At 42.6% G+C, this 25,817-nt stretch overlaps 1 protein-coding gene across 5 annotated transcripts in view; it reads right to left on the bottom strand.

Moving 5' to 3' along the window:
• Positions 1–25,817, bottom strand: part of DIS3L2 (DIS3 like 3'-5' exoribonuclease 2) — a 357,289-nt gene that overhangs the window by 203,918 nt on the left and 127,554 nt on the right. For all 5 annotated transcript variants that reach the window (XR_003506580.1, XM_027516383.1, XM_027516355.1 and 2 more), the window contains exons 7-8: positions 9,065–9,165; positions 6,995–7,242 (exon numbers count right to left, since the gene is read on the bottom strand). Coding sequence is in view for 4 of the 5 variants with exons in the window: in XM_027516383.1 (XP_027372184.1) it covers positions 6,995–7,242; positions 9,065–9,165 (349 nt within the window). In the remaining variant the exon portion in view is untranslated. The remainder of the gene's footprint in view (positions 1–6,994; positions 7,243–9,064; positions 9,166–25,817) is intronic.

Below are 25,817 nucleotides of genomic sequence, written 5' to 3'. Positions count from 1 at the left end.
ATTGTCACTATCATTATCACCCTCACACGCCTTCACGCATACTGGCCCATGTTGGAAACCCCATGCAAACAGATACAATGGTATCCGATCCCTGAGAACCTGCAAGTGGAAAACAATAAACATGGCCTCATCTAGGGCTCAGAACTTCAGTAACAAGACACAGTGAAAACAGAGTGTGGCAAATACTTGGGCTGTATTATTTTAGGTATTATTTCCTAAAATCAAGAGAAAAGAACACATCATTTCCCCTTTTCTGGCTCAGTATTATGATGCCGCAAAAGTCAGTAAGTAAGGAATTGGGGATTTTAGAGAAAGCTCGGGCGGATCAGTGATGACAAAATGCGGAAGAGAAGTAAGGCTCAACAACGTTTGATTTTAGGGAAGGCCCAGAAGATTGACAGTAAAGAGTTTAACGTCAATGTGAAGGGAGCAAAGAGGAGGCTGAAAGCATTTAAGGGGTAAAGGAGAAGGCTGATGGTAGCTAAGCTTCTCTAGTACTTTAATATTTTCAAGAAGATTGTGGATGAAGCTGACAACCGTGGAAGAAGTGTTAATGACTGCACGTGGTGCAAGGAGGGAACAATTCGGAAGCAAAGCCTGCATCAGGACTACTCTCTTCCACTCCTTTTATTTTTGTTTGGTTTGGACCAAGATGCTCTCAGTGTTGCTTACATAGCTTTTTCCAAAGTGGGTCCTCAGAAGCCATGAGGTAGAGCCCAACAGTCACACAGAAAGAGCTCCCTCCTCAGCCTAATTTGCTTCATGTCCACCAGCCAAGACAGAGTCACTCCTCCTGAAAAGGTCTTACAAAGTCTGAGTTTGGTAATACAAGTTTTCAGAATTACATAACACAGCCTCTTCCTCAGGAGAGTCTTCAGACAACGAACATCCTCTTGAAAAGGTGAAATACTCTGCACAGGGGGAAGGACTGGATGGAGCTATTTTTTCAATTTACTAACCTTATAGGCTATGCTTCCATGAAACAAACCAATGTATCCTGTTTGTTTTTTTCTACCAACCTAGTTATTGTTTCATCTTCCTAAATACACGTTAATGTAATGTCTACCTCCTAAATTCGTATCTACCACATAAGAAATTTTGCATCTATCAAACCTGAATAGAAGAGTAAAAGTATTTGCTTCTGTCAGTCAACAAATGTATCTGATGGTCTGATTACTGAAATCTTAAGGGTACAAAGGCAAGAGCTGAAGAAGATACCAGAACAGACCCCCGTCCCCATCAACCACTTCCCTCCCCACCACACGCGTCGTCAATCAGAACTCCCCTTCTCCTTTCACCTCACCCAGTCCCTCTCTGCAGTGCAAGCTGCCGTCCATTCCCTCTTTAAATGTGTAGTACTACGACATTAAGCCTGGACAATCCCATGTTCAACACCAATTTTTTCAACCATGCGGCACATGCACTGACCTATTCATTTTCCTCTTTCTCAAGCCTCAAAGCTACCAAACTTTGCTAGTTTATAGTATTAATAAAATAAAATATGTCAGTTTGTTCTAGGTCAATTCATGCCATAGATCTTTAGTCAGTCTTCAGTGTTGCCAAGAGACACTGTTATGTTTTTCACAGTAGTTGCTGTAAAACTTTTCCATCTTCTTCAAGATTTATCTTTAAATATTCCAGAAGAAGAAACTATGACCAATCTAGGAGAAAGTGATCTTGGTACTTCCATGCTTATGACATCCTGGGAGGAAAGGCTTGGACTGTAAACTCTAGACTTTAGGAGAACAGATTTCACAAATAATACAGGCATGAATTTCACTGTAAGAGTTTCTAAAGGAAAAAATTATTTAAGAGAGTTGGGAAGCTCTTTTTTTTTAATTAAACTTTTTATTTTGTATTGGGGTGTAGCCAATTAACAAACAACGTTATGATAGTTTTGGGTGACAGTGAAAGGACTCGGCCATACACGCATATATACAAGTGTCCATCCTCCCCCAAACTCCCCTCTGACACATAACACTGAGCAGAATTCCACGTGCTATACAGTAGGTCCTCGTTGGTTATCCATTTTCAGTATACCAGTGTGTACATGTCCATCCCAAACTTTCTAGTTATCCCTTTATGAGAGTTGGGAAGCTCTTAAAACTGTAAGTCTGATTATATAGTTACAAATCATTCCAGCAAGGAAGCAAATGTGGCTTTTTAAGTATCTTGGACAAGAGTTCTAGTACTAAATAGAAAAAGCACTAAGTATGTTGTGATGCATAGCAAAAAGCAGTGATGCCTAAAGCCAGTAAGAGTTCCTTAAGAACAGATTACCTTTAGGCTTTTAATAGCATTACAGGATTAAGATTCATGGAAGTGTGGTATATGATATATATACATACACATAGGTGAATAGGGCTCAACTGAAATCTCTCATGACCATTCCAAGAACAAAATAAAAAATAACTTTTTAACAACCAGAAGTCTCTAGTACTGTAATACTCTTTGGGCTCCCCTTAAATGGGCTACCCTGGTGGTGCAGATGGTAAAGAGTCTGCCTGCAGTGTGGGAGACCTGGGTTCAATCCCTGGGTCAGGAAGATCCCCTGGAGAAGGAAATGGCAACCCACTCCAGTATTTTTGCCTGGAAAATCCCATGGATGGAGGAGCCTGGCAGGCTGCAGTCCATGAGGTCGCAAAGAGTCGGACACGACCGAGCAACTTCACTTTCTTTCTTTCTTTTTTCTTAATTGGCACTTTGGTGCTACTGGGAGTGCCAGAGAAGCCATGCTTACACTGATGGAGGCACTAAGACTGATGGCCTCCTGAAGGCCCCTTCCAAAGCTATTGAAATTATGTATTCTATTAATGTGCATATTCTACTTAACCTTTTTGTTAAAAATTCGAAACTTGGGGTTCTCCCCCTGAGTTTATATACTGATTGGATGTTGTTATCAAGTGTTGATTTTGAAGCTAAGGAACCTTGGTTCTCATCACCTTCTGTTCTAAACCACTCGTGTTTTCCAGTTTGATTTATGGTACAATATCTTGCTAGTCAACATGGCTAAAGACCCTGGGGTCACCAAATCATTTTCATCTACCTATCTGACCAGCCAGTAAACATTCACTGAGTATCCTTGTCCTAAAGAAGCTCATGGCTAAGTAAGTAACTTACACAAGCAACTGTAATACAGACAAGAGCTATAAGAGTGGTATTATTAGAAATGACAGGAGTACCCATGACAGAAGACTCAGTCAGGGAACACTCTCTGAGCAGATAACTGACGTAAGTTTAAAAGTTGAGTATTTCACTAAACACTACAGAGAGGAGAAAGCCACTGCTGAGAAAGGAAGTGCTATGTGCAGAAGTTTGGAGCTATGAACAGAGTTAACAATGAAATAGCAAGCAATGAGGCACAAGTGAAGGGAACAGCAAGAGATAAAGATGCTCTTGGTGAATCGTGATTAAATGCCATCATCATTATTTATCCAGTCACCCAATCAGAAGCCTGAGAGTTCATTCAAGATTCTGTCCTTCTCCTTCATGCCCCATTTCCAGCTGGTCACCATGTCTGATAAAATTTGCTTCTTCCTCTCCCCTGACTCTTTTCATTCCTTCTGATTCCCTCTGTATAGCTCCTTCACTTCAGGTTCTCACATCTCATCTCAGTGTGACATCTAGCTTGCTTCCAGCCATGGCCCGTCCCACCTACTCTGGACTCCTAGTCAGAGTGATTCTTTAGCAAAGAGGCTTCCACTCTCCAAGAAACAACTCTAGATTTCCCCCTTCATCCACCTTCTCTACACTTTCAGGAAAGTATTTTATTTCTAAGGAAGAACATATAGCACTCTGCCTTGTATTATACATAGAGCTAAAAAGACAGGCCATTCAATCCATCTGCTTTGTTCACAGAGAGTTGAGTCCCATGGTCCCTGATAATCAGGTAGTGGATTGTGGGACCTTGGACCCCCGCCTCCTCTGTTTAAAATTGTTGAGCAAATAACGGTCTCAATAGACCAATAAAGATTTTCTACTCTAGAAATTCTGTGCTCTAGACTTCAGTGTGTGACCTGCAGAGGACTGGCAGTACCATTTAGGGGCCATGTATGTTATTGAGAAGTTAAATGGCTACTGTGTGGAAAAGAGCAGAATAAAAACAGCTCATGTGCAGAACGGGGTAAAGAAAAGATACCATGTGGTGGCTGGACTGGTCAGGGTGGTTTAGACAGAAGCTGTGTTTCCCTTGCTACCTTGTTAGTTCTGAGTTCCCCATGAGATGTGCTATACTTGCTGCCCTGGGCTTTAGGCAAACCACCAGTTCCTTACACCAATTGCCACTTTCACTTCAATTAGTACAAGCAGAAGTCTATTTCCTAGAAAATAATTAATCCTATGACATTTATGTAAAGTCCTTCTGCGTTAGGCTATAATTTCTCTAAAGAAACCAGGGCTTGTTTACCTTTGTATTTCTCACATCATACAGCAGTGACTTACACATACGATTAACACCTGTCTTGTGAACTGAATTTAACTATAGATGAAGTAAATGGCTTTGGACTTGGATGATCCGTGGCAACTGTACAGGTAGAGGTTCAATAATTCTCAAGGATAGAGTGTTAGGGCAGAGAACAAATTCAAAAGGAAGGCTTTTTGGTTAAACTTGGTTTTGAGGCATGATTTCTATGGAAGCAAACCACACATATTCACACCCGTAGCAAGCACTACCTCCACACTCCTGGTCAAAACCTAGCAAGGATGAGAAAGGAAACCCAGGCAGTCACAGCACAGCACGCTCTGGTTGGGAAACGGTGACCTCAGCTCCTGAAGATCAGTAACTGATAGCCAGAACAAAACGGCAAGGCGACCACCAACGTGCAACAGCTGCGGCCCACACCCCCTGTGAGACAGACGTCAGCGGAGAACTTCATCGTGGAAACTTGCCGCACTTTACTTCCGAAGATAAATTTTCTCTTTTCCACAAAGACTTTTTAACAGGCTTACTTCCATAAAAGACAATTTTTAATATCTTTATAGTAAGAAGGTAGAGAAAAAGCACACCTTTCCATCTAAGTAGGAGAATCTTCAATTTTTTGTACGTAAAAGACAATTAACATATGGTTATTATTTTAAAATATTATTTTTATGGATTCAGCAAATGTCCTTGCTGCTTCAAAGACTCAACTCCTTTTTTGATTACTGTTGTACTTTACCCACAAGAAAAGAGTTTTTGATGAAGTAAGTCTTCATCATTTGATGAAGTAATGGCACCTGAAGGGCCATTTGAACAATAAGAAACTCAGTCTGTGAAGATTTCCTGACTATACCCTGACTACACCCTTACAGCTCAAAAACTAAGGAAGTAGCCCAATCAAGTATACACAATGGGATATGACAGAAAGGCAGATAAAGACAAGGCTGGATTTCCTGCCTTGATATGAAATGTTCCCTTTTCACTGCCAAGCAAAGTGTGGCGGGCACAACCACCAGGGCCAGGTGGCACAGCCATTATCGAGCCTTTTGAGCGGATGGTGAGAAACTGGCAAGCTGCTGAGAAGGGCTATTTAGGGCTCAAGGGGTTGACGTCACTTTTGGATAATGAGTTAGGCTTCAAAATGATGACACTGCAATCACATCACTTGAGAACAGAAAAGAAAGTGCAACTGCTCCTGAGTGTCTCTGAGAACATATCAATCAAATCACTGAGAAAGTGGCCCAGGATAGTGTATATTTTTATTTATTTATTTGGCTGTGCCAGGAGATCTTAGTTGCTGTATGTGGAAATTTTAGCTGTGGCATGCCAACTTTTAGTTGTAGCATGTGGGATCTAGCTCCCTAATCAGGGAGCGAACCTGGGCCCCCTGCATTGGGAGTGTAGGGTCTTAGCCACCGGACCACCAGGGATGTCCCAGGATAGTATATTTTAAATTGCATTATTAGGACACACAGATTTGACCTGCTTTACTTCACTAACCATAAAAGGCTAAGCAGAGAATAAACTTCATCAAGGCAGCAGTTGGTGGCCATCCATTGTGTTGACACTCATAACCAAGGAACATTCCCAGGAGGGTCCGTCCTGTACAACAGTAAGGCACCAAATCAGGCTGAGAGTAGCATCAGAGCAAACTCTTCTAGCTTTTATGCCTTCATTTTCATCTCCTGTGAAGCATGCCACCCATAATAAAGGGCTACAAATTTAGCTAAAACTTAATACTGCTTCTCTTTCAAAATGAACATCAATTGTAAGAAAGAAACAGGCACAGCATTTGCTCAAACAGCTGGTTCCAGCAGCTTCTTCAGATGATAATGAAGTGGCTGCTGCTGATGCTCTGTGGCTACAGAATCTATACTTAAGTGAGACTGGTTTCTGAAAGCTTCCCTAAAAACATGGCACCCTTCCCTTGCTTTTGGCAGGAAGATTTAACATTTAATGCTATTAAGTGAAACCTCTGAAGTGTTAGTCGCTCAGTCGTGTCTGACTTTTTGCGACCCCATAGACTGTAGCCCGCCAGGCTCCTGGATCCATGGGATTCTCCAGGCAAGAATACTGGAGTGGGTTGCCATTTCTTCCTCCAGGAAACCTCTGAAGGATCAATACCAAAAAAGCATATCATTCAAACATATCTTTACATTCTTAGTTTATAAGCCCGGGAAACTGAGGTCCCATAAATATACCTCCAATTTCACATATTTGAATGCTAGTGTATGAAAGGAGGGGTGTGACTGTTGGATGTGATGAATTCTTTGCAAATTCACAAGTACAAACAGGATTCGTAACATAACAGGAAGTAAGTCGAGGCTTAGAATGTACTTACGTTTTACACCAAAAAACAGAAACAAACAAAAAGGGTGGCAATTCAAGGAACCTATAGGTGACCAGTTGAGGTGGTAGCTAAGGGCCATTTCTGAGGAACTACGAGCAAAATATGCCTAGGACCCATGCTTTAATGAAGAAATAGTAATTAAAATACACATAAAAACGTTTATCTAAATGCTACCTAAACCAAATTGTGTCTGATTTCGGTAGTTTTTCTCGCCAAAGGTCACCTACCCTAGGGCAAAGTTGCTGTCCTCCTTCCAGTCCATGATGCGGCAGATGAACAGTGTGTTGGCATAGTCTTTGGGCCGGGTCACAAAGTCCTGCGGACAGTCCTTGAGAGGCACATATATTCTAGGCACCCGGTGGTCCGAGGGAGAAAACAAGGCGTATTTCCTAAACAGTTCACTGTTCTTATCAGCCAAGAGTTTGAGGAAGCCAGTCGCTGCACGTGAGTGCTTTTTCTCCAAGATGTAAACCACCTGAAAATACCAAGGATACATATATGGTTAGTGTTGTTTATCTACAGTAACTAGACAACAGTCGGGAGAAGGCAGAACGTTACCTGGTCACCTCGCTGGGTCCAAGAGTTTTCCTAAGACCTACTGAAATACTACTTCTCAGTGAGGCTCTGTGACTAAATGACTTTACCACAGTGTCAGTTTTGCATATGAGTGCTGTTTGCCTGGTAATTTTAGATCAAACAAAGAAACTACACACACACACACACAAAATAGAGAGCGCACCATTGGGGGGCAGCAGCAAATTGCAGAACACAAATTCCATCTACAGAGGTTGCTTCTACTCAGTTCTGACCAAAGTCAAAGCCATTTAAGAAGGCGGCCCAGTGTTCCCAGATGTTTTGTTTTGTCAAGAGAAGCCAGAAGCCTGATTTTTTTTTTTTTAACTCGAACCACTCCATTTCTTTTTTAAATGAAAGCTACTAACTCAAAATTTTTAAACATTGCATAGGTCAAACAAAAAACAAATTTGTGAGAATTCCCTGGTGGTCCAGTGGTTAGGACTCCACTACCACTACATTGCTGAGGACCCAGGTTCAATCCAGGGTTGGGGAACTAAGATCCTACAAGCTGCGTGGTGTGGCCAAAAAAATTAAAAAACTAAAGCTTTTTTTTTTTTTTAAAGGCACAAATTTGTGAGCCAGATCCAGCCCACGGTCTTTCCATTTGTTATAATCTTTCACACTTATCATGTTGCCTAGTGTATGGTTAGTATTCAAAATGCTTCTTAAAATAAAGATCTAGGTAACTGAATGGGCACTTGGCTGGGTGGGGTGGGGGGCAATAATATATATGTAATATAATTTAGAAATTCCCCATGTCGGTATTCAGGAGACACTCTCCTAGCCAACTTGCTAGACTGAGCGTCAACACTGCACTCCCAGGGTACACGTACCAACAGAGAGGAGACCACGTGCTCTCACACACTTCGCCCTTGGTACCACTCCTTCCACCCAGAGCTACCCCCATAGCGAGGATCGGCTGGATCTAATCCCATATCTGAATATGTCACCAGCATATATCATTAAAAAATAAAGTTGAATTATGCAAAAAAAAAAACCCACAAACAAACAAATTGGTTTTGTTACTATGATAACTAAATTAAATGCTTTGGAGGAACTAGAAAATACCTTATTAAAAACTTACTTTTGAATTATATATGGTCATGACAACAATAAAAATCTAGGCGTCTACACTCATATTGCTTCACCAGTACCTAAATTCTCACACTGCTTTAAATAAACCAAACCAGAAATTATAGTGCAGTTTATGCAGAAAGATAACACAGAACCTCAATAAATACCTCCATACACCAAGAAAGGGCCTTGGCCATTCAGCCAAAGACAGGCAAGTGAATATATAGGTATATGTTTACAGTTTATATATATATGAGTGAGTGAAGTTGCTCAGTCGTGTCCAACTCTTTGCGACACCATGGAGTGTAGCCTATCAGGCTCCTCCGTCCGTGGGATTTTCCAGGCAAGAGTGCTGGAGTGGATTGCCATTTCCTTCTCCAGGGCATCTTCTGACCCAGGAATCGAACCCAGGTCTCCCGCATTGCAGGCAGATGCTTTACCGTCTGAGCCACCAGGGAAGCTCATATATATATATATATATATATATATATATATATGTATGTATTTAAAAGATTCATTTTTTATGATTCCCTGCTTCCACTGACTTTTCTTATGAACTGAGCAACTTCAGTCCTAACTGAATTGTACGCGAGGCCTGCAAGAGGAAGCAGCTACGAGTCAGACAAGTGAAAGAAACAGGCAAAGACCTTTGCTGATCTCTGCAGCGACTTCTCTGGTAACACTCTGGAGTCCTGTGACGTGAAGGTGTTCTCGTCTTTTATCACTGGTGCACCAGCATCCTCTTTGCCTAATTTAAAACAAGAGAACAGAAGAAGAGGAGACGTAGATGCAGAGCTATGAGGCATACAGACTTATGATGCTTTTAAACTCAGAGCTGCAAGGATTCTTGGATACCATTTACCCCAAACTACTCATTTTACAGAAAAGGAAACCCGGGCCCACGGTGGTTAGGTGACTTGGCTAAGGTCAATTACATCACCAACTTATATTAATGCTCACACTCAGCAGGCCACATTTTATCTGTTTAACATTATTCATATATTAGGCATCATATAAGTGGAGTTACGTTGAATTAAACTAAATCGCCTGTGTCAAAATGCCAAAAAAACTAAATGCTATACACTGCCCCTACCCGTAAGGAAGAAGAGAGACATGTTAACTTATATGCACATCTGCTGAAATAAAACAAAAGCAAAATAAATGTTAACTGTTAAAAGTACTTTGGTACCAGCCATAACAAACAAAATGGTGGAAAATAGATTATATTTATTAAATAAACAAATAAAAAAGCCAACCCTGATTTTCCTGGCTTTTCTTAGTGACATTATATAAAGAGTAAAGTACTTAAAGTCTTTTACTGTTTAATTTCCTTTCTTAAAAAACTTATAAAATGCACATTCACCCAAAAAACTGAAACCACATCTCTCCAGTAAAGAGGGAGTTAGGCTCTGGACCAGAAGTATTAAAACCACTCATGAAAAAAAAGCAGCAAATTACACACTTCTGAACATTTAATATTTTATATTTTCATGTGTTACATTAGATTTCCCCCACAAAATATTCTTATCCAACTACCCTGGAGTTTCTAGATGTTAGAGGTCACAACCAATTCATGTGGGACCCACTCCAGCTAGCTGAGAGAGACTTGTACTTATCATCATTTAGACATTATCATGGCCAAAATAAATAAGTAAATCCTTTTCAGGACTGGCCTCTTAGCAAAGGCTTAGCTGAAAGCCAACTTTACTCTGGGCGTACTCTGGAAACACTGACATGATCTGACCTATTGGGGCTTAAGAACCATCAACTGTATGCTTTTCCATCTATGCTAAAATCTACCTACCTAGTGCCCATTGAAAGCAGAATTCTTACTGTTTTCTGAAAAGAAAAACAAATGAAAACTTTCCCGTTGTCAATCACCATGTTTATCAGTAAAAGAGGGACATCATCTAAGTTCATCTTTTATTTTAGACCAAGTTCAGGATTCCAAATGCATCAGATGCTTCCAGAACAACCTCTTTTATACTCTTGGTGGTTTAGTTGCTAAGTCGTATTCAACTCTTTGCAACCCCATGGACTATAGCCCACGAGGCTCCTCCCCTCCATGGGATTTTCCAGGCAAGAATACTGAAGTGGGTTACCATTTCCTTCTCCAGGGGATCCCATCCCAGGGATTGAACCCAGGTCTTCTGCACTGCAGGCAGATTCTTTACTGATTGAGCTACCAGGGAAGATTGACACTCTTAGGGAGAAAAAAAAAGACCTATACAAATTGTTGACCTATCCCATAACATATCTTGTCAATGTGTTCTGCAGAACAAGGCAAATTCAGGAAAGATTAGGAGGCTGGAATTACCACGAACAAGTATACTCTACCTAGATGTCTGATATCAAGATCTGGCAATCAAGAAAAGGTAATGAGGGGGTTTCCAAGATAGCCCAAAATCCTGGGCAGGCAGCCTTCTGTGATGGTCACTGATGGCTCCATCTTAAAATAACTATTGCTTCAGATTCCATTCCAACCATAAGCAACTCTTCTGTTCTAATGGTTATGCCAAGTTGCATTAAAAAAAAAAAGAGGAAGTGGCCAATCGTGATTTTCAGAGATGACCTTTTCAGGGTCTATGTTCATAAGGATCGCTGGAGAAGACTTTTGAGAGTCCCTTGGACAGCAAAGAGGTCAAACCAGTCAATCCTAAAGGATATCAACCCTGAATATTCATTGGAAGGACTGATACTGAAGCTGAAGCTCCAATACTTTGGCCACCTGATGCAAAGAGCTGATTCACTGGAAAAGACCCTGATGCTAGGAAAGACTGAGGGCAGAAAGAGAAGGGGACAAAAGAGGATAAGATGGTTGGATGGCACCACTGACCAAGCAGACATGAGTTTGAGCAAGCTCCAGGAGATAATGAAGGACAAAAAAGACTTGCATGCTGCATTGGATATCCTGGCAGAAATAAGGCTTGTTCAGACAAAGATGCATTCTAATATTATAAGGTAAACTGAAGCCTGTAGCCTTACAGGTAAGCACCAAAAATATGTTCAATAAATGTGAAGAAACACACTGCCAGGTTAGAAAAGTGAGTCACCTTAATAAGTTTCCAACAAACCTACATCTTGGCATATCAAATAGCAAAGCTGTCAATTTAATGAGAGAACCTACTGCATTGTTTAATCACAAGACCATTTGTTTATTATACTTATTCCATGTGTATTTATTAGCATTGGGCATTGAGGATTCAGTGTGAATAAAAGAAAGATGATCCCAACTCTTAGGGAACATACAGTTTAACACTGAATTGATATTCCATAAATACACACTTGATCAATATGAAGTTATAAACTGTGATAAATGCTAAGAATGAACACTCGCAAGGAGGAACAACAGAGAACATATGATTTAGATTAAGAAGTCACAGAAAGGCCCTGTGTGCAAGTGACATTTGAGTTGAGACATGAGGAGGTATGCATAGGAGTGAGGAAGGGGACAAAAGACCCTGGGTGGGGAATGGTACTTGGGAAGGGGTGGAGGTGTGAAGTCCTAGGCACGGTCAAGGAATGGAAAGACCAATAGGCTAGAGCACGTGAGCAAGAAAAGGCGTGGCAAGAAATGGAAATGAGAGGTAGACAGGAGTCAAGTCAGATGGGGCCCTGCAGAAGTTAAGGATCCTGGGTTTAAACCTGCATACATTAGGAAGCTGGCTAAGGATTCTGTTCAAGAAAGTGACTGCCTGACTTGAGATTGGGCCAACCTAAGAGGGTGGATGTAGGGAGGCCAGTGAAGAGCTACTGCCAAGTTCAGACATGAGAGGATAGTGCTATAAGGCCGGCACTGGAGATGGAACTAAAAGGATCAATTTAAGACATGTTTTGGGGCTGAACTAATAGACTTTGGTGGCAATTAAATGAGAGTGTGAGGATTATTACATATAAGAAATGAAGGATTACTTCAGCTTTCTGATATCTGCAGCTAGGTTGTTAGAGGAATTGCTGGCACAGGGAAGACTAGAGGAGGTGAAAATCAGGAGTTCAATCAGTATTACGGAGGAGGTTCCATTTGAGAAGCCACCAATGACACCTTCAAGTGATGATATTGAGTAAGCAGTTCAACATGAAGTTCTGGAACTCAAGAAAAGAGATCTGGACCCTGGCTCAAAGTATAATTTATATGCCAAGAACATCAATAACCTCAGATATGCAGATGACACCACCCTTATGGCAGAAAGTGAAGAACTAAAGAGCCTCTTGATGAAAGTGAAAGTGGAGACTGAAAAAGTTGGCTTAAAGCTCAACATTCAGAAATTAAGATCATGGCATCCAGCCCCATTACTTTAGGGCAAATAGATGGGGAAACAGTGGCAGACTTTATTTTGGGGGGCTCCAACATCACTGAAGATGGTGATACAGCCATGAAATTAAAAGACACTTACTCCTTGGAAGGAAAGTTATGACTAACCTAGACAGCATATTAAAAAGCAGAGACATTACTTTGCCAACAAAGGTCCATCTAGTCAAGGCTATAGTTTTTCCAGTAGTCATGTATGGATGTGAGAGTTGGACTATAAAGAAAGCTGAGCGCCGAATAATTGATGCTTTTGAACTGTGGTGTTGGAGAAGACTCTTCAGAGTCCCTTGGACAGCAAGGAGATCCAACCAGACCATCCTAAAGGAGATCAGTCCTGGCTGTTCATTGGAAGGACTGATGTTGAAGCTGAAATGCCAATACTTTGGCCACCTGATGCAAAGAACTGACTCATTTGAAAAGACCCTGATGCTGGAAAGATTGAAGGTGGGAGGAGAAGGGGACAACAGAGGATGAGATGGCTGGATAGCATCACCAACTCAATGGACATGAGTTTGGGTAAACTCCGGGAGTTGCTGATGGACAGGGAGGCCTGGTGTGCTGCAGTCCATGGGGTTGCAAAGAGTCAGACACGGCTGAGTGACTGAACTAAACTAAACCATATTTATACTTTACAGCACAAGCCACAGAGAAGAAATTCAAACCCAAGTCACTTCAGCTGGTAAGTTCATGAAGCTCAACCACTGACACATGCTCAAGTATGGAATAATGTACTGTCACTGTTAAGGAAGAAAGAACAATTCACTGAGGAAGTGAGTTGGGACTTGAAGGATATACAGATGTTTTGAACAAAGAAAGTTGAAAGGCATTCCAGGTAAAGGCCAGCCCTGGTACAGTGGCCCAGAGCTGTGAAAGAGCCTGACGTGGTAAAGGAAGATGAAGATTAAAGTTGTAATTTAAAGGATGGAGGCACAGCCTTTTCTCCTTTCCTTCTTCTTGCTGGCTGGAATCTGGATGTGAGAGCTGGCCCTCGGGCACTCATCTTGGTCCTAGAGGCTATAGGACAAGTGTGCATTCTACTGTGCAGAGAAGCACAGCACAGTTGAAGACTATGGAGCTATCCTACAAGACTTGACCTGTCTACCTCTGTTCTTTTCTGTGAGCTAGAAAAAAAAAAAAAAACCTTATTTAAGTCAGTGATATTTTAGGATTTAATGTCACTCTCAGCAGAACATACTTCCTAAGACACATGGACATGAGTTTGTACAAGCTCTGGGAGTTTGTGACGGACAGGGAAACCTGGCAAGCTGCAGTCCATGGGGTTGCAAAGAGTCGAACACAACTGAGCAACTGAACTGAACTGAACCGAACACACAGGTCCTTACAGTGAAACTGATAAGTTTAGATACTATCCTACCAAGCATTATAAAGGCCAGGGACACATACATTTTATAGCTCTGAATTTGGTGGTATTCTGGAGCAGAGAAACAACAGTTAAAGAGATCTTTGAAAGCTGGTTTTACAGGCTAGGCAAGACACAATCAGAATCTAAATTAAGATAGTGGCAGTGGGAGTGAACAGAGGCAAAATTTGAGGGAGATTTCTGAGAAGGATGTTGCTAAGTGTGTTTGCATCACGATGAATGACTTAGTACCAGAAAAGGGGCTACGTTAAAAGACCTTTGACTGAATATCAGGAAGAATGCTTTGACAGAACAATAAAACTCCTTGATCAATTACCAGAATAGGGCAGAGTTGCTGGCAGTCCTCAACAAAGGAAAAGGCTGTGTGGCCCACAGTCTTCAGTTTTGCCATACTGAAGGCAGAGCTGGCCCCATGCATTCTGTGGTCCCTTCTAGCTTAAAATGTCTAGAAACTAGCGACTACCAATATTCTTCATCTAAAAAAGAGAACTTTCTAAAAACTAGACACACTACAAGGACAGCAACTGCTCATGATGTTCACCAAGAAACACTCTGAGGAAAAATCCAGTGAAATCCTAATCTCTTTATGCTGATTATCTGAAACTTCTATTTTAAACATTCAAAAAGTAAAACACCATGGTCTGCTGGAGTTGGCATTGTCACTTACTTAAAAATCATTCTGATTTGGCCTTCTCATACATAAGCAACAGATCGACAAGGCTGATGATTCTGAACACTTGACAAATTCATCGGCTTTTCAGATGATTAGACTGTGATGATAAGTGAAAGCAATGTGAAGAAAAAAGCAAGAAATTGGGCAAAAAAGGTGTTTCAACCTTTCCAATGCAAAGAGTGACAAACTCTGACAAATCTAAGCTTTTCCATCTCTGAGTGGTCACAGAAATTTACAATTTCCACCAAGAATTCAATGAAAACTGTCATATAAATTGGTACATGAAAACAATTCCCCTCAGATCTCTCAAAATGAGCCAATGAGGATAACTTATTTTACAGGCCCCAGTGAAATGTAGGAATGACAACAGAGGTCCTCACCAGGCCAGGTAACACTCATGTTATCCCCATTTTCTGTGCTGCAAGTTTGCCAGCCCGAGCAAGTTTCTCACTCTGAAGTAAAACTACTGAAATCACCTGGTGCCAGAGAATGTCCACAGTGTGTTCACACACATGACCTCGTTTGAGCCACAACATAACTTCACACAATAGGTAGAGCGGACATTGTTATTCCAGGTTCATCAGGGAAATGGGGGTAATGAAAGGGCAGAGCAGGCGATGACGACAGGCAGATCCTGGTGCTGTGGCAGCCTATTCTCCACTTAAGCAGGAATCAGAGCATCAGGGGAAATGCCATGAAAACCTACGTCAAGATATTGCTTAAGGACTTCCTTGGTGTTACAGTGGATAAGAATCTGCCTGCCAGTTGCAGGAGACATGGGTTCAATCCCAGGTCTGGGAAGATTCCACATGCTACGAAGCAACTAAGCCTGTGCATCATAACTACTGAGCTCACGCTCTAGAGCCCAACAGCCACCATTACTACAACTACTGAAGCCCAAGTGCCCTAGAGTCTGTGCTCTGCAGCAAGAGAAGCCACTGCAATGAGAAGCCCGTGCGCCTCAACAAAGAGTAGCCACTGGTTGCCACAACTAGAGAAAGCCCACGTGCAGCAACAAAGACTCAGCACAATCAAAAATAAAATGAAATAAATTAAATTAAAAAATCAAACCCCGCAGTTCCATGTTTTTTAAAAAAGACATTGCTTAAGTGGCCATGGGACTCCCTGAAATGCTCAAGGGCATACCACTCAAGGCAAGTATGGTATGCCCTTGAGTATGAAACGTTCCCTGAAGCATCAACTCAGTGAAGGTCCTGGGTACCTGTAGGGTGTCAGGCACTACAAATGACCCTGGCTCTGTCCTCAGAAAGCTCATGTGTGGGAAAGTGAAATTGAAAGTCGCTCAGTGTCCAACTCTTTGCGACCCCATGGACTTATACAGTCCATGGAATTCTCCAGGCCAGAATACTGGAGTGGGTAGCCTTTCCCTTCTCCAGGGGATCTTCCCAACCCAGGGACTGAAACCAGGTCTCCCACATTGCAGGTGGATTCTTTGCCAGCTGAGCCACAAGGGGAAGCAAAATGTAAACACTACTGAAAGTACACGTAGTTGGTGAGTACAGTAAGAAGGGGGCTAGGGAGTTTGATGGTGAAGCCCTGAGCTGAAACGGGAGGGCTAAGTAGGAGCTGGCTAGATGTATGGGCATGCAGAGCATTCCAGAAAGGGAGAAAACCAAGTGTAAAGGTACACAATCAAGACTAAAATGAGGAGAACAAAGGTTCTCTATGTCTAAACATGTTGCGGGGACCAGACTACTACAAAAGGCCTCACACTGAACCGCATGTATTTTACCTGTAGGGATGGAAAGATTTGAGAATAACGTAATCAGAACTATATCTGATGAGGAGTCAAGGGTCAGCCTATTGCTCCTTTGAAGATAATCTGTCTTTTTCTCTAACTGCTTTTGAGATTTTCCCTTTGGTTTTCTGTAACTTCATCTTGACGTATCTAAGTTTTAATTTTTTTTTAATTCTACATATAATCATTGGTCATAAATCTGAAGTTTGGTGTCTCAGTTGTTATGGGAAATTGCCATGATTACCTTTAAATTTCACCTTGGCTCATTTTCTCTCTCATCCCCTTTCCAGGTCTCTTATTTAGACCTCTCTATTCTCCATGCCTCTAACCCTCTCCCTCTGCATTTTCTATTTGTTTTCGCCATGCTTTACTCTGGATAACTTTTTCTTACTGTCTTCCAGTTTGTTAATTTTTCTCTTCATCTTTATTCAATCTTCTGTTATATTCATTCATTGAGTTCTTCTCTTTAAACTTTTAATTAATATATCTTTCCTCATCCACTGAGTCTTAAATTTCATTACTGTTATGTTTACTTCTAGAAGTTTTATTTGGCTCCTTTTTAAATTTGCTATGTCCCATTTCAGTTTCCTATTCTTTGCAGATATATTCAAGCTTATCTTTTATTTCCTTAAACAGTAGCTTTTATAGATGGTAATGATTCCAATATGTGATGACATCTATGAAGGGCTGTTTCTGTTGTCTGTGTTGCTGATGATTCTTGCCCTTGAGTATGGTTTCCTTGGGTACCTGGTTATATTTATGCGCTGGTTACTGAATAATTTGAGGCCTAGGCTGAAGAAACCTTCCTTCTGAAAGAGTTTCCACTAGATTTTGCCAGATACCCCGAGGTACAACCAACCCATAAACCAGTTCAAGACTCGATTCCTTGGTTGATCCAGTCAGCTTGAACCTGGGCTGCAATTTCACAAGAGAGCTGGTATGTTTCAGGTCTACCCTCAGCCTGATAGTGTAGTCCTTTGGGGTCCCAGTTCCTTATGAGAAATCTGGGCTTTATTTCTGTCCCCTACAGCCGCTGGGCAAATCTGCACTCTTGCATGAGTTCTCCATTACAATTTTAACATGGTAATGCCTATGAGCTCTCTAATGCTTTAGGAAGAAGATTGGGTTTGGTTTGGTCTTGGTTTTATATTTTATCCAAATATTTTTTGTTGTTTCAGTATGAGTGTACACGACTGAGTAACCATCAACCATTACTATCAACAGAAAGTCACTAAGGTTTGTATCTTAGAAATATTTTTCAGGTAACAGCGTAGAGCCTAGTGAGCAGTGACAGGAGTGAGAACAGGAGAGTGACAATGTAACCTGAGCAGGAAACGCAGCAAGGAGTGTACTGTGACAGGGCCCAGTGCTACATTAAGCAGAATCACAAGGGATGGAGAGAAGAGCCAGGTATTCTCACACTGATTCTCAGCAACTCCATGAGGGAAGCATTAATATTCTGGTTTTTAGAGCAATCAGCAGTTCACAGAGGTAAAATAACTTATCCCAGGGTTCATCCAAGGAGATGGTTAGTAGAGGTGGCATCAGAACCCAGTAAGACTCCAAGTCTAAAGTCTTCTCACCACAGTATGACAAGATCTAGAAGCAAGACAGGTGAATGTGGGTGGGTTCCAATGAGGAGATAGGAAGGTTGCCAAAAGTTGTATAATTCACTGAAAGATACCTCTGGATTTTAAATTTTAGAAGGTGCCAAGTGATAAACAGCTCTCTAAATAACTTCATTGCTTCCACTCACAGAAATGACAAGAGTGGTTAAAAGCATGAGCTTTGGAGTCCCAAGACCTAAAATCAAATCTAGGTCCTGTGATCTTGAATTTGTAACTTTGAACAAGTTACTCCCTCTCTCAACTTCCTCCTTTGGAAATCAAGAACAGTACACGTAAGTTATGTTTACATGTAGTGTCCTGGCGGAAAGTACATTAACAAAAATTGTTAGGTATTACTATTAATGTTACTGTTGTCACAGTCATTATCATTAGCTCTTGGTAGTCAGTTCTGAGTAAATCCAACCCTGTTACCCTGAACACAACTGACTGGACAGGGACTGGTATGCAGGACAATGGCAACATTACAAAATGGGTCACATTTCCTCATCTGTAAAATGTAACCCATCTTACAGAGTTAGTGGGAATGGTAAATGAAATTAACGTATATACAGTGGCTAGAGCACAGCAAGCACTCAGTAACTGCTATATAATATGTATTTAAATTGCCTGCACTTTTCTGTATGCTGGGTGCATTCTGTGCAAAGGAAGGAAGGTGAAGAAATGGTGCTACATCAGTAGGCAGAGACGAGGTCAACGTCATGAAGTTTGGATTTATCCCAAAGGCAATGGAGAGCTAGGGAAGGAAGCATACAGAGGACTAACATGACACGGTTTAATCAGCTCATGGTTTAACCGGTGGCTGAATGGGGAACAGATTTAGAAGTGAAACTGGAGGCAGAAAGGCCAGGTAGCAGGTGACTTCAATAAATCAGACTAGTGGCAAAGGGAATGGAGGATTCCGAATAGAGAGGTATTTAAAAGGCAAAACTTACCAGATTATTCAGATGCTAGTGGGAAACTGGAGGCTGGGGAGATTACATGGGGTAGAGTAAGGAATGGGAATGGGCTTCCTTATGGCTCAGTAGTAAAGAATCCACCTGCCAATGCAAGAGATTCAAGAGACGTGGGTTTGATCCCTGGGTCGGGAAGATCCCCTAGAGGAGAAAATGGCAACCCACTCCAGTATTCTTGCCTGGGAAATCCCATGGACAGAGAAGCCTGGTGGGCTATATAGTCAATGGGGTCGCAAAGGAGTTGGATATGCCTCAGCGATTAAACAACAACAATAAAGAATGGGAAAAGACTGCCTCATTTCCTTGGAATAGACATTCTCAAAGTATAGTTCCCCGACCAGGAACATCAGCATCAACTGAGAACTCTTAGAAAGACATATTCTCAGACCCCCACCCCAGACCTACTGACTCAGACCCTCCAGGGATGGGGCCGAGCCACTGAACACACCTCCCAGGGGACTCTGATGGCCCCTAAAGTGAGGAACCACTGCTCTAAACGATTGTGCGCTGACCAGCTAGAGGAAGAGTCTTCAGGCAACCAGGCAGGGACCTAAGTGCAGTCGGACTTGGTGAGCCTGAGGCGATGGCTATGAGATCTGATGCTTAAGAGAGAGAGGTCTGGGCAGGAGAGAGAAAAGAGCATATTACATGTGTGAAGAAGGCTGAGTGCCAAAGAATTGATGCTTTTGAACTGTGGTGTTGGTGAAGACTCTTTACAGTCCCTTGGACTGCAAGGAGATCCAACCAGTTCATTCTGAAGGAGATCAGCCCTGGGATTTCTTTGGAAGGACTGATGCTAAAGCTGAAACTCCAGTACTTTGGCCACCTCACACAAAGAGTTGACTCATTGGAAAAGACTCTGATGCTGGGAGGGATTGGGGGCAGGAGGAGAAGGGGACCACAGAAGATGAGATGGCTGGATGGCATCACTGACTTGATGGACGTGAGTCTGAGTGAACTCCGGGAGTTGGTGATGGACAGGGAGGCCTGGCGTGCTGCGATTCATGGGGTTGCAAAGAGTCAGACACGACTGAGCAACTGAACTGAACTGAACTGAACACGTGTACATAGGACTGATGAATAGACCAGTTCCCTTGGAAATGGTTCAGAATCAGAAGGGAAGAGAGTCCAGAGCAGAGCAGTCCTAGGAACAACAGCAGGAACAGCATTAAGAAAGCACAAGTAGAAGAGTCTGCAAGGGAAAGTAAGGCATGATCAGAAAAGGTAGGAGAACGATCAGGCAAATGTGAAGTCAGAGGAGCCAAAGAAAGCAAGCCTCTCAATAAGGAAAGTATGGTCGGTAGGGTGTACGTGGTGACAAGGTCACAGGAGGAAATGGAGTGAAGCAGAACACGGGGCGTGGGAACTGGGGGGTCGAGGGTGTGCATGCACCAGGCTCCGGAAGGCTGGCTGTGAAGGTGGGCGCGGCACAGGGTGGAAGCTGTGAGGGAGAAGGAAATCACAACACGGTTCCTTTTATGCTTTTAAGATAAGAGAAGCCTGAACACAGTTAATTGCTGATAGGAAAGAATCAGTAAGGAAGGTGTGGTTGAAGAGGGCACCATGAAGAAAGGGAGGGGACCCTGGGCAGGAAGGGATAGGATCCAGAACCAGAGGGAAGGACTAACCTCAGGCAGCAGGACAGAGAGAGTCCACCTTCCCTGCATCAAAATAAATCAGGTTGGGGATGAGCCTGGACACAAGCCAGTTGCTCTGTCTGGCGCTGGAAAGTTGAGGGGGTTCCACAGGGGAAGTCGGTGGGTGACAGCTCTTGCTTTTTGAAACACAGAAGCCAATTCATCTGCTGAAAAGTGCTAGGGGAGGCAGAGGATACCTAATACGTTCAGAGCTAGGCTTCACAACCCCAGGGGGGGATTACAAACAAATGGCATCCTCAGACAGCAGCCCTGAACATGCCGGGCACTGTGCTCCATGAATTCAAAACAGTGATGGTAACTAGTTACTGAGCACCTGTGGCACACATCTGGCACTGGGTTAGGGGGCTTATATGCCCTCCCATGTAATATTCTCCAATATTCCAATGAGGTAGGCACGATTATCATGCCAATTTTAGAGATGAGGCTCTAAAAGATCATTTAGGAACTGAGGATCACGAAAATTAAATAACACACTTGCTTGTGGATACCAGCTAGGAAATGACAAGGGCAGGATTCAATCCTAAATCTCACCCTCTTCCCATGATGCCTCAGAACTTTCAAGATTTGAACAGCATTAATGGAAGTGATTAGTTGCTGCAGTCCATGGGGTCGCAAAGAGTCAAACACGATTGGGTGACTGAACAACAGTGGGAGGGAGAATGAAAAAGAAAACATGATTTTAGAGAGATGTGCCTTTATAAGATACTAGGAAAAGTTGATCAACTCCTGGGCCCATCCTGAGTTTGGGTGACTATGGGATATAAGTGTGACTGCCTCCTCCACTCAAGCTGGAGATCCAGTTCTACATCTTGGGGCAGAGGTTGGGATTATCAATCAGATGATAACACTGTCTGAAAGTAGACAGATGTGTATAGACTGGAAAAGAAGGATTTCACACAAGAGTAACAAGATGAATAAATGAATGAAAAGAATGCTAACACTCCAGCATTAAAAGGAAAAAAACAAAATTCCTTCACCAACCAGTTCCCTTCCTTGTTCTAATTCATAGACTGATGAGAGATGAAGAACGGGGGGACTCACTGTGGCAGGACTTGGTCACCCTTCTCACCAGGCTGACCATGAAGATACGCTCAAGTTCCTGAGTTGAAGCTGTGCCCTGGATACAGTGACTTTGGGGGCCCAAACTTGAATCCTTCACAAGGTCTTCTCAAATGGGGCTTTGCACCAATTCCCATTTCCAGCTGTTAACTGTATTAATTACATCATCAACATTGCTTTTCTTTGAATACGCTCTGCTCCAAATCTTTCCCTTGCCTTAGGAGAAACCACTTTTAAATTTCTCTCTACTAAAGCTTTACTTGGTTTTGAGCTTCATGGCTCCCCAAAGACCCAAAATGTAGGCACACATACTTATGTGCTCCCATCTAATTCTGCATTTTTCCCCACAGATGAATGACTCTTCCAAGTTTAAGCTGACTTCCATCTGAGTTTTTCTTAAAGACACCAAGCTTGACCTGCTACTTTTCAGTACCTGAAATAACAGTGTCTGACTAATGTTTCTTTACCTGCCTTCTAAAGATTAGCTATCCATCAAAACTTCAAAAACTGAACAAGGTGCTGTGCTATTGTAGAGGGTAGAGACTGGCCTCAAAGCATAGGCAGCTAAAGAAAATGAGTTCCCCTGTGTTTTGAACCCGGACCCCACATACAGCAAACATATATATATATACATATATATCTCATGTTCTAAGTCACTTAAAGCACATATGACATTTCATCCTCTTGAACATTTCCAACAGGGATAATAAGATGCAGCTCACTGCTTGGGCAAAAGGGAAGAATTAAAATGCTGCTTCTAAAGAACCAGCCCCCTTTATCAATTCAGTTGTTATTATTAAATACCTAAAAATGGCAGGGCTCCAAAATAATCATTACCAGGCAAAAGAAAACAGTTTAAAGAAGAAAAAAATTCATAGAGGTTACGTCATTCCTGAGAACCATCAAGCCCCCAGCAAATGGAACAATGCACCACTCAAAAGTAGCTAATGTTTGAAGCTTCTTTAATGGAAAATTTCTTCTCCTTAATAAGGTAACAAGAATAGTTCTAAATGCAAATCAGGCAGATCACTGCTGCCAGGTTATATAGACATGGATGAGTCACTGCTTCTGATGCCTAACTGGCAAATCTGAAGGTTTGATAATGGATCCTGTGTGGCTGCTACGGAGAAAAAGGATTCAGGTGTTAGACAGGAGAGCAACTAGTTTGGTCCTTCTTCAGTTTCAAAGGAGGAAAGAATAATCTTTTGCAGAACATTTCCTGAGTACAAGACTTTGTTCTGGAGGTTAGAAGTAGATGAAAGGTGAGCAAAAATAGTTATATGAGGGAAACAAAGGAAATATTCAACCCCAATAATATCAGTCATGGAAAGTCATGAAAAACAAAAAAGTAGCTGTAAAGAAGACTCACACACAGAAAAAAAGAAGTCACAGAAAGGAAAGATCACACATTTAGTTGAAAGAAGTAAGTAGAGGCTCATGGGGAAAACCTCTTGTGGTGAGTGGACTCTAAAGAGGGCCCCCAAGGACCCTCACACCTCTTGCTCGTCACACTATGACATAACTCCCTCCTCCCTCTGAGAGTAGGCAGGACGATGACTTGCTTCTAACCAACAGAACATGGCCAAGACAACACGGTGTCACGTCCATGATTAGGTTCTAAGAGGCTGTAATGTCCACTTAATAACAGACTCTGTCCCTTGCTGGATCTGATGAAGCCCGCTGCCATTCAGAGAGACCCATGGCAGCAGCTGGCAAGGAAACTGGTGCTCAGTCCAAAAGCCCACCAGGAACTGAGGTCAGCCAACAACCACATAAACTTGGAAGAAGACCCTTCCCCAGTAGAGCCTTCCGATGACCAGCACCTTGACTGCAACCTTGTGAGAAACCCTGAAGCAGAGGACTGCGCTGGGCCATGCCCGGATTCCTGACCAAAGGGGAACCTCGTTTCCTCTACTCACGACACTTAGGATACCAATTGTATGGGTTTCCACACCAAGCACGTCTCCAGTTCTCTGTGGACACTGCCTGCTAGTCCTACATTTTAATTCAGTCCTGACACTAACTATCTGGGATTAGCACAGGCTTCACAAGTGAAGGGCTCAGTCCCACAAAACTGCTCCTGCCCACTTCAGACACCAAACACAAGCTGTGGGTCTCCAGATACCCTACACTCTGAGTTGGCCACAAATGGAGGGTTCCCATGGCCCACCCTTAGGTCTGATAATCTGTCATCATTATGACTGATGAGTCATCACAGCAACCAGGGCAGCACTTAACTTATACTGACTTGCTTAGTATAAAGGATACAGCCAGAGAGGGACACCGGAGGCCCAGAAGGACCCCAAGCACAGGAGCTTCTGTCCCCATGGAGTAGAGTGGTGCACCACCCTTCCAGGACGTGGATGTATTCACCAAGCCATAAGCTCTCCAAACCCCACAGTTCAGGACTTTTTATGAAGGCTTCACCACGTAGGCATCAGCAATTATTAACTCAACCTTCAGTTGCTCTCTGCTCCTGAAGGATGGCAGTAGGGCTGAAAATGTCAAGCTTCTAACCATTGTGTGAAATGGTTAGAATCATTTCATGAACAGCCCCATCCTGAAGCTATCCAGGAGTCCACCAAGACTTGCCGCATAGAACAGTAAGTGCTCCTACCACTTGGGAAATTCCAAGAGATGTAGGAGCTCTGTTAAGATGCTATTACCACCATTACTTGGGAAATTACAAGGGTTTTAGGAACTCTGTGTCAAGGAACTAGGGTCAAAGGCCAAATATGAGGGCAAGCACCCCTATCACTCAGGAAATTCCAAGGTCTTTAGGAGCTCTGTGTCAGGAACCAGAAGTGAAAGTCACTCAGTCATGTCCGACTCTTTGCAACCCCATGGACTGTACAAATCCATGGAATTCTCCAGGCCAGAATAATGGAGTGGGTAGCTGTTCCCTTCTCCAGGGGATCTTCCCAACCCCAGGGATTGAACCCAGTCTCCCTCATTGCAGGTGGATTGTTTACCAGCTGAGCCACCAGGGAAGCCCGTCAGGAGCCAGAGGCAGAAGCCAAGTACATATTTCTTACTATGTTCTACTGACCTACAGTGGGATAAGTCAGTGGGACAGGAAGATGTGAGATAGTAAACATGTTCTATTAAGCCACTAAGCTTGTGGCAAATTTGTTACACAGTGATAATTAATATATACTTCAAATGACAGTTGACATTAGAGGAATGTCAAGGTTAGAGGAATTTTCAGAGGAAGAGTTGGGGAATTAGGCAGCATTCTCGGCAGAAAAGAGGCATGCAGACACCAAGGTGGAAGAGGGAAGTGGGTGCTCAGGGACAATACAAGGTCCACTTTGGTTGGGGGTGAGGTCTGAGTGGGCAGGACCAAGAACATAAGCTGGAGAGACAGGCAGGAGGCCCCTGGTGGACAAGGACAGCTGTAAAGGGCCGTTAGAGCTCATCACTGACATCATGTGGTATCAGTTTTCTACAGGAAAACTCATTTGACACTTGTTGCTTTAAGAGGCAACAGGCTTCAAAAAAAAAAAAAAGATTTGGAAAAGGCCTGTAACTCAATGTTACGATTTATCCCTTTCAAGGTATTTTCCCTTCCATTACCTCATTTGATTTATGTAAGAACCTGTGAAGAACTCAAGGCAGGTATTTATTCTCAAGTGTTTTTGTTTTTTTTTTTTAACAAATAAGGAAAATGAAGCACTAAGAGGCAAGAATGACTGGCAAAAGCTTTTGTTCAGTACTTTTTTGTTTCCTACTAGGAGTGTTGCCACATTTTGTTGGCTCCTCCTTCCCTGGTGGAGATGCAAACAGGACTGGCCAGACAGGTTTGGATCCTGGCCTCAGTGCTCCAGGGTGGGCTCAAGGAGCATTTATACCTGCAATAGTAGGTACAGGGAGACCTAGGAGAACTGCAGAATTGAGAATATAGTAGTTGAGTCTGCAGAAGCGGATATTAAGACAGCCTTGAAATGAGGAGGGTAGAAATGAACATCAGCTCCCAAGTC

The sequence above is a fragment of the Bos indicus x Bos taurus genome, chromosome 2 (genome assembly GCF_003369695.1).
Source record: "Bos indicus x Bos taurus breed Angus x Brahman F1 hybrid chromosome 2, Bos_hybrid_MaternalHap_v2.0, whole genome shotgun sequence".
NCBI classification, from domain to species: domain Eukaryota; kingdom Metazoa; phylum Chordata; class Mammalia; order Artiodactyla; family Bovidae; genus Bos; species Bos indicus x Bos taurus.
This window is presented reverse-complemented; position numbering and strand designations above follow the sequence as displayed.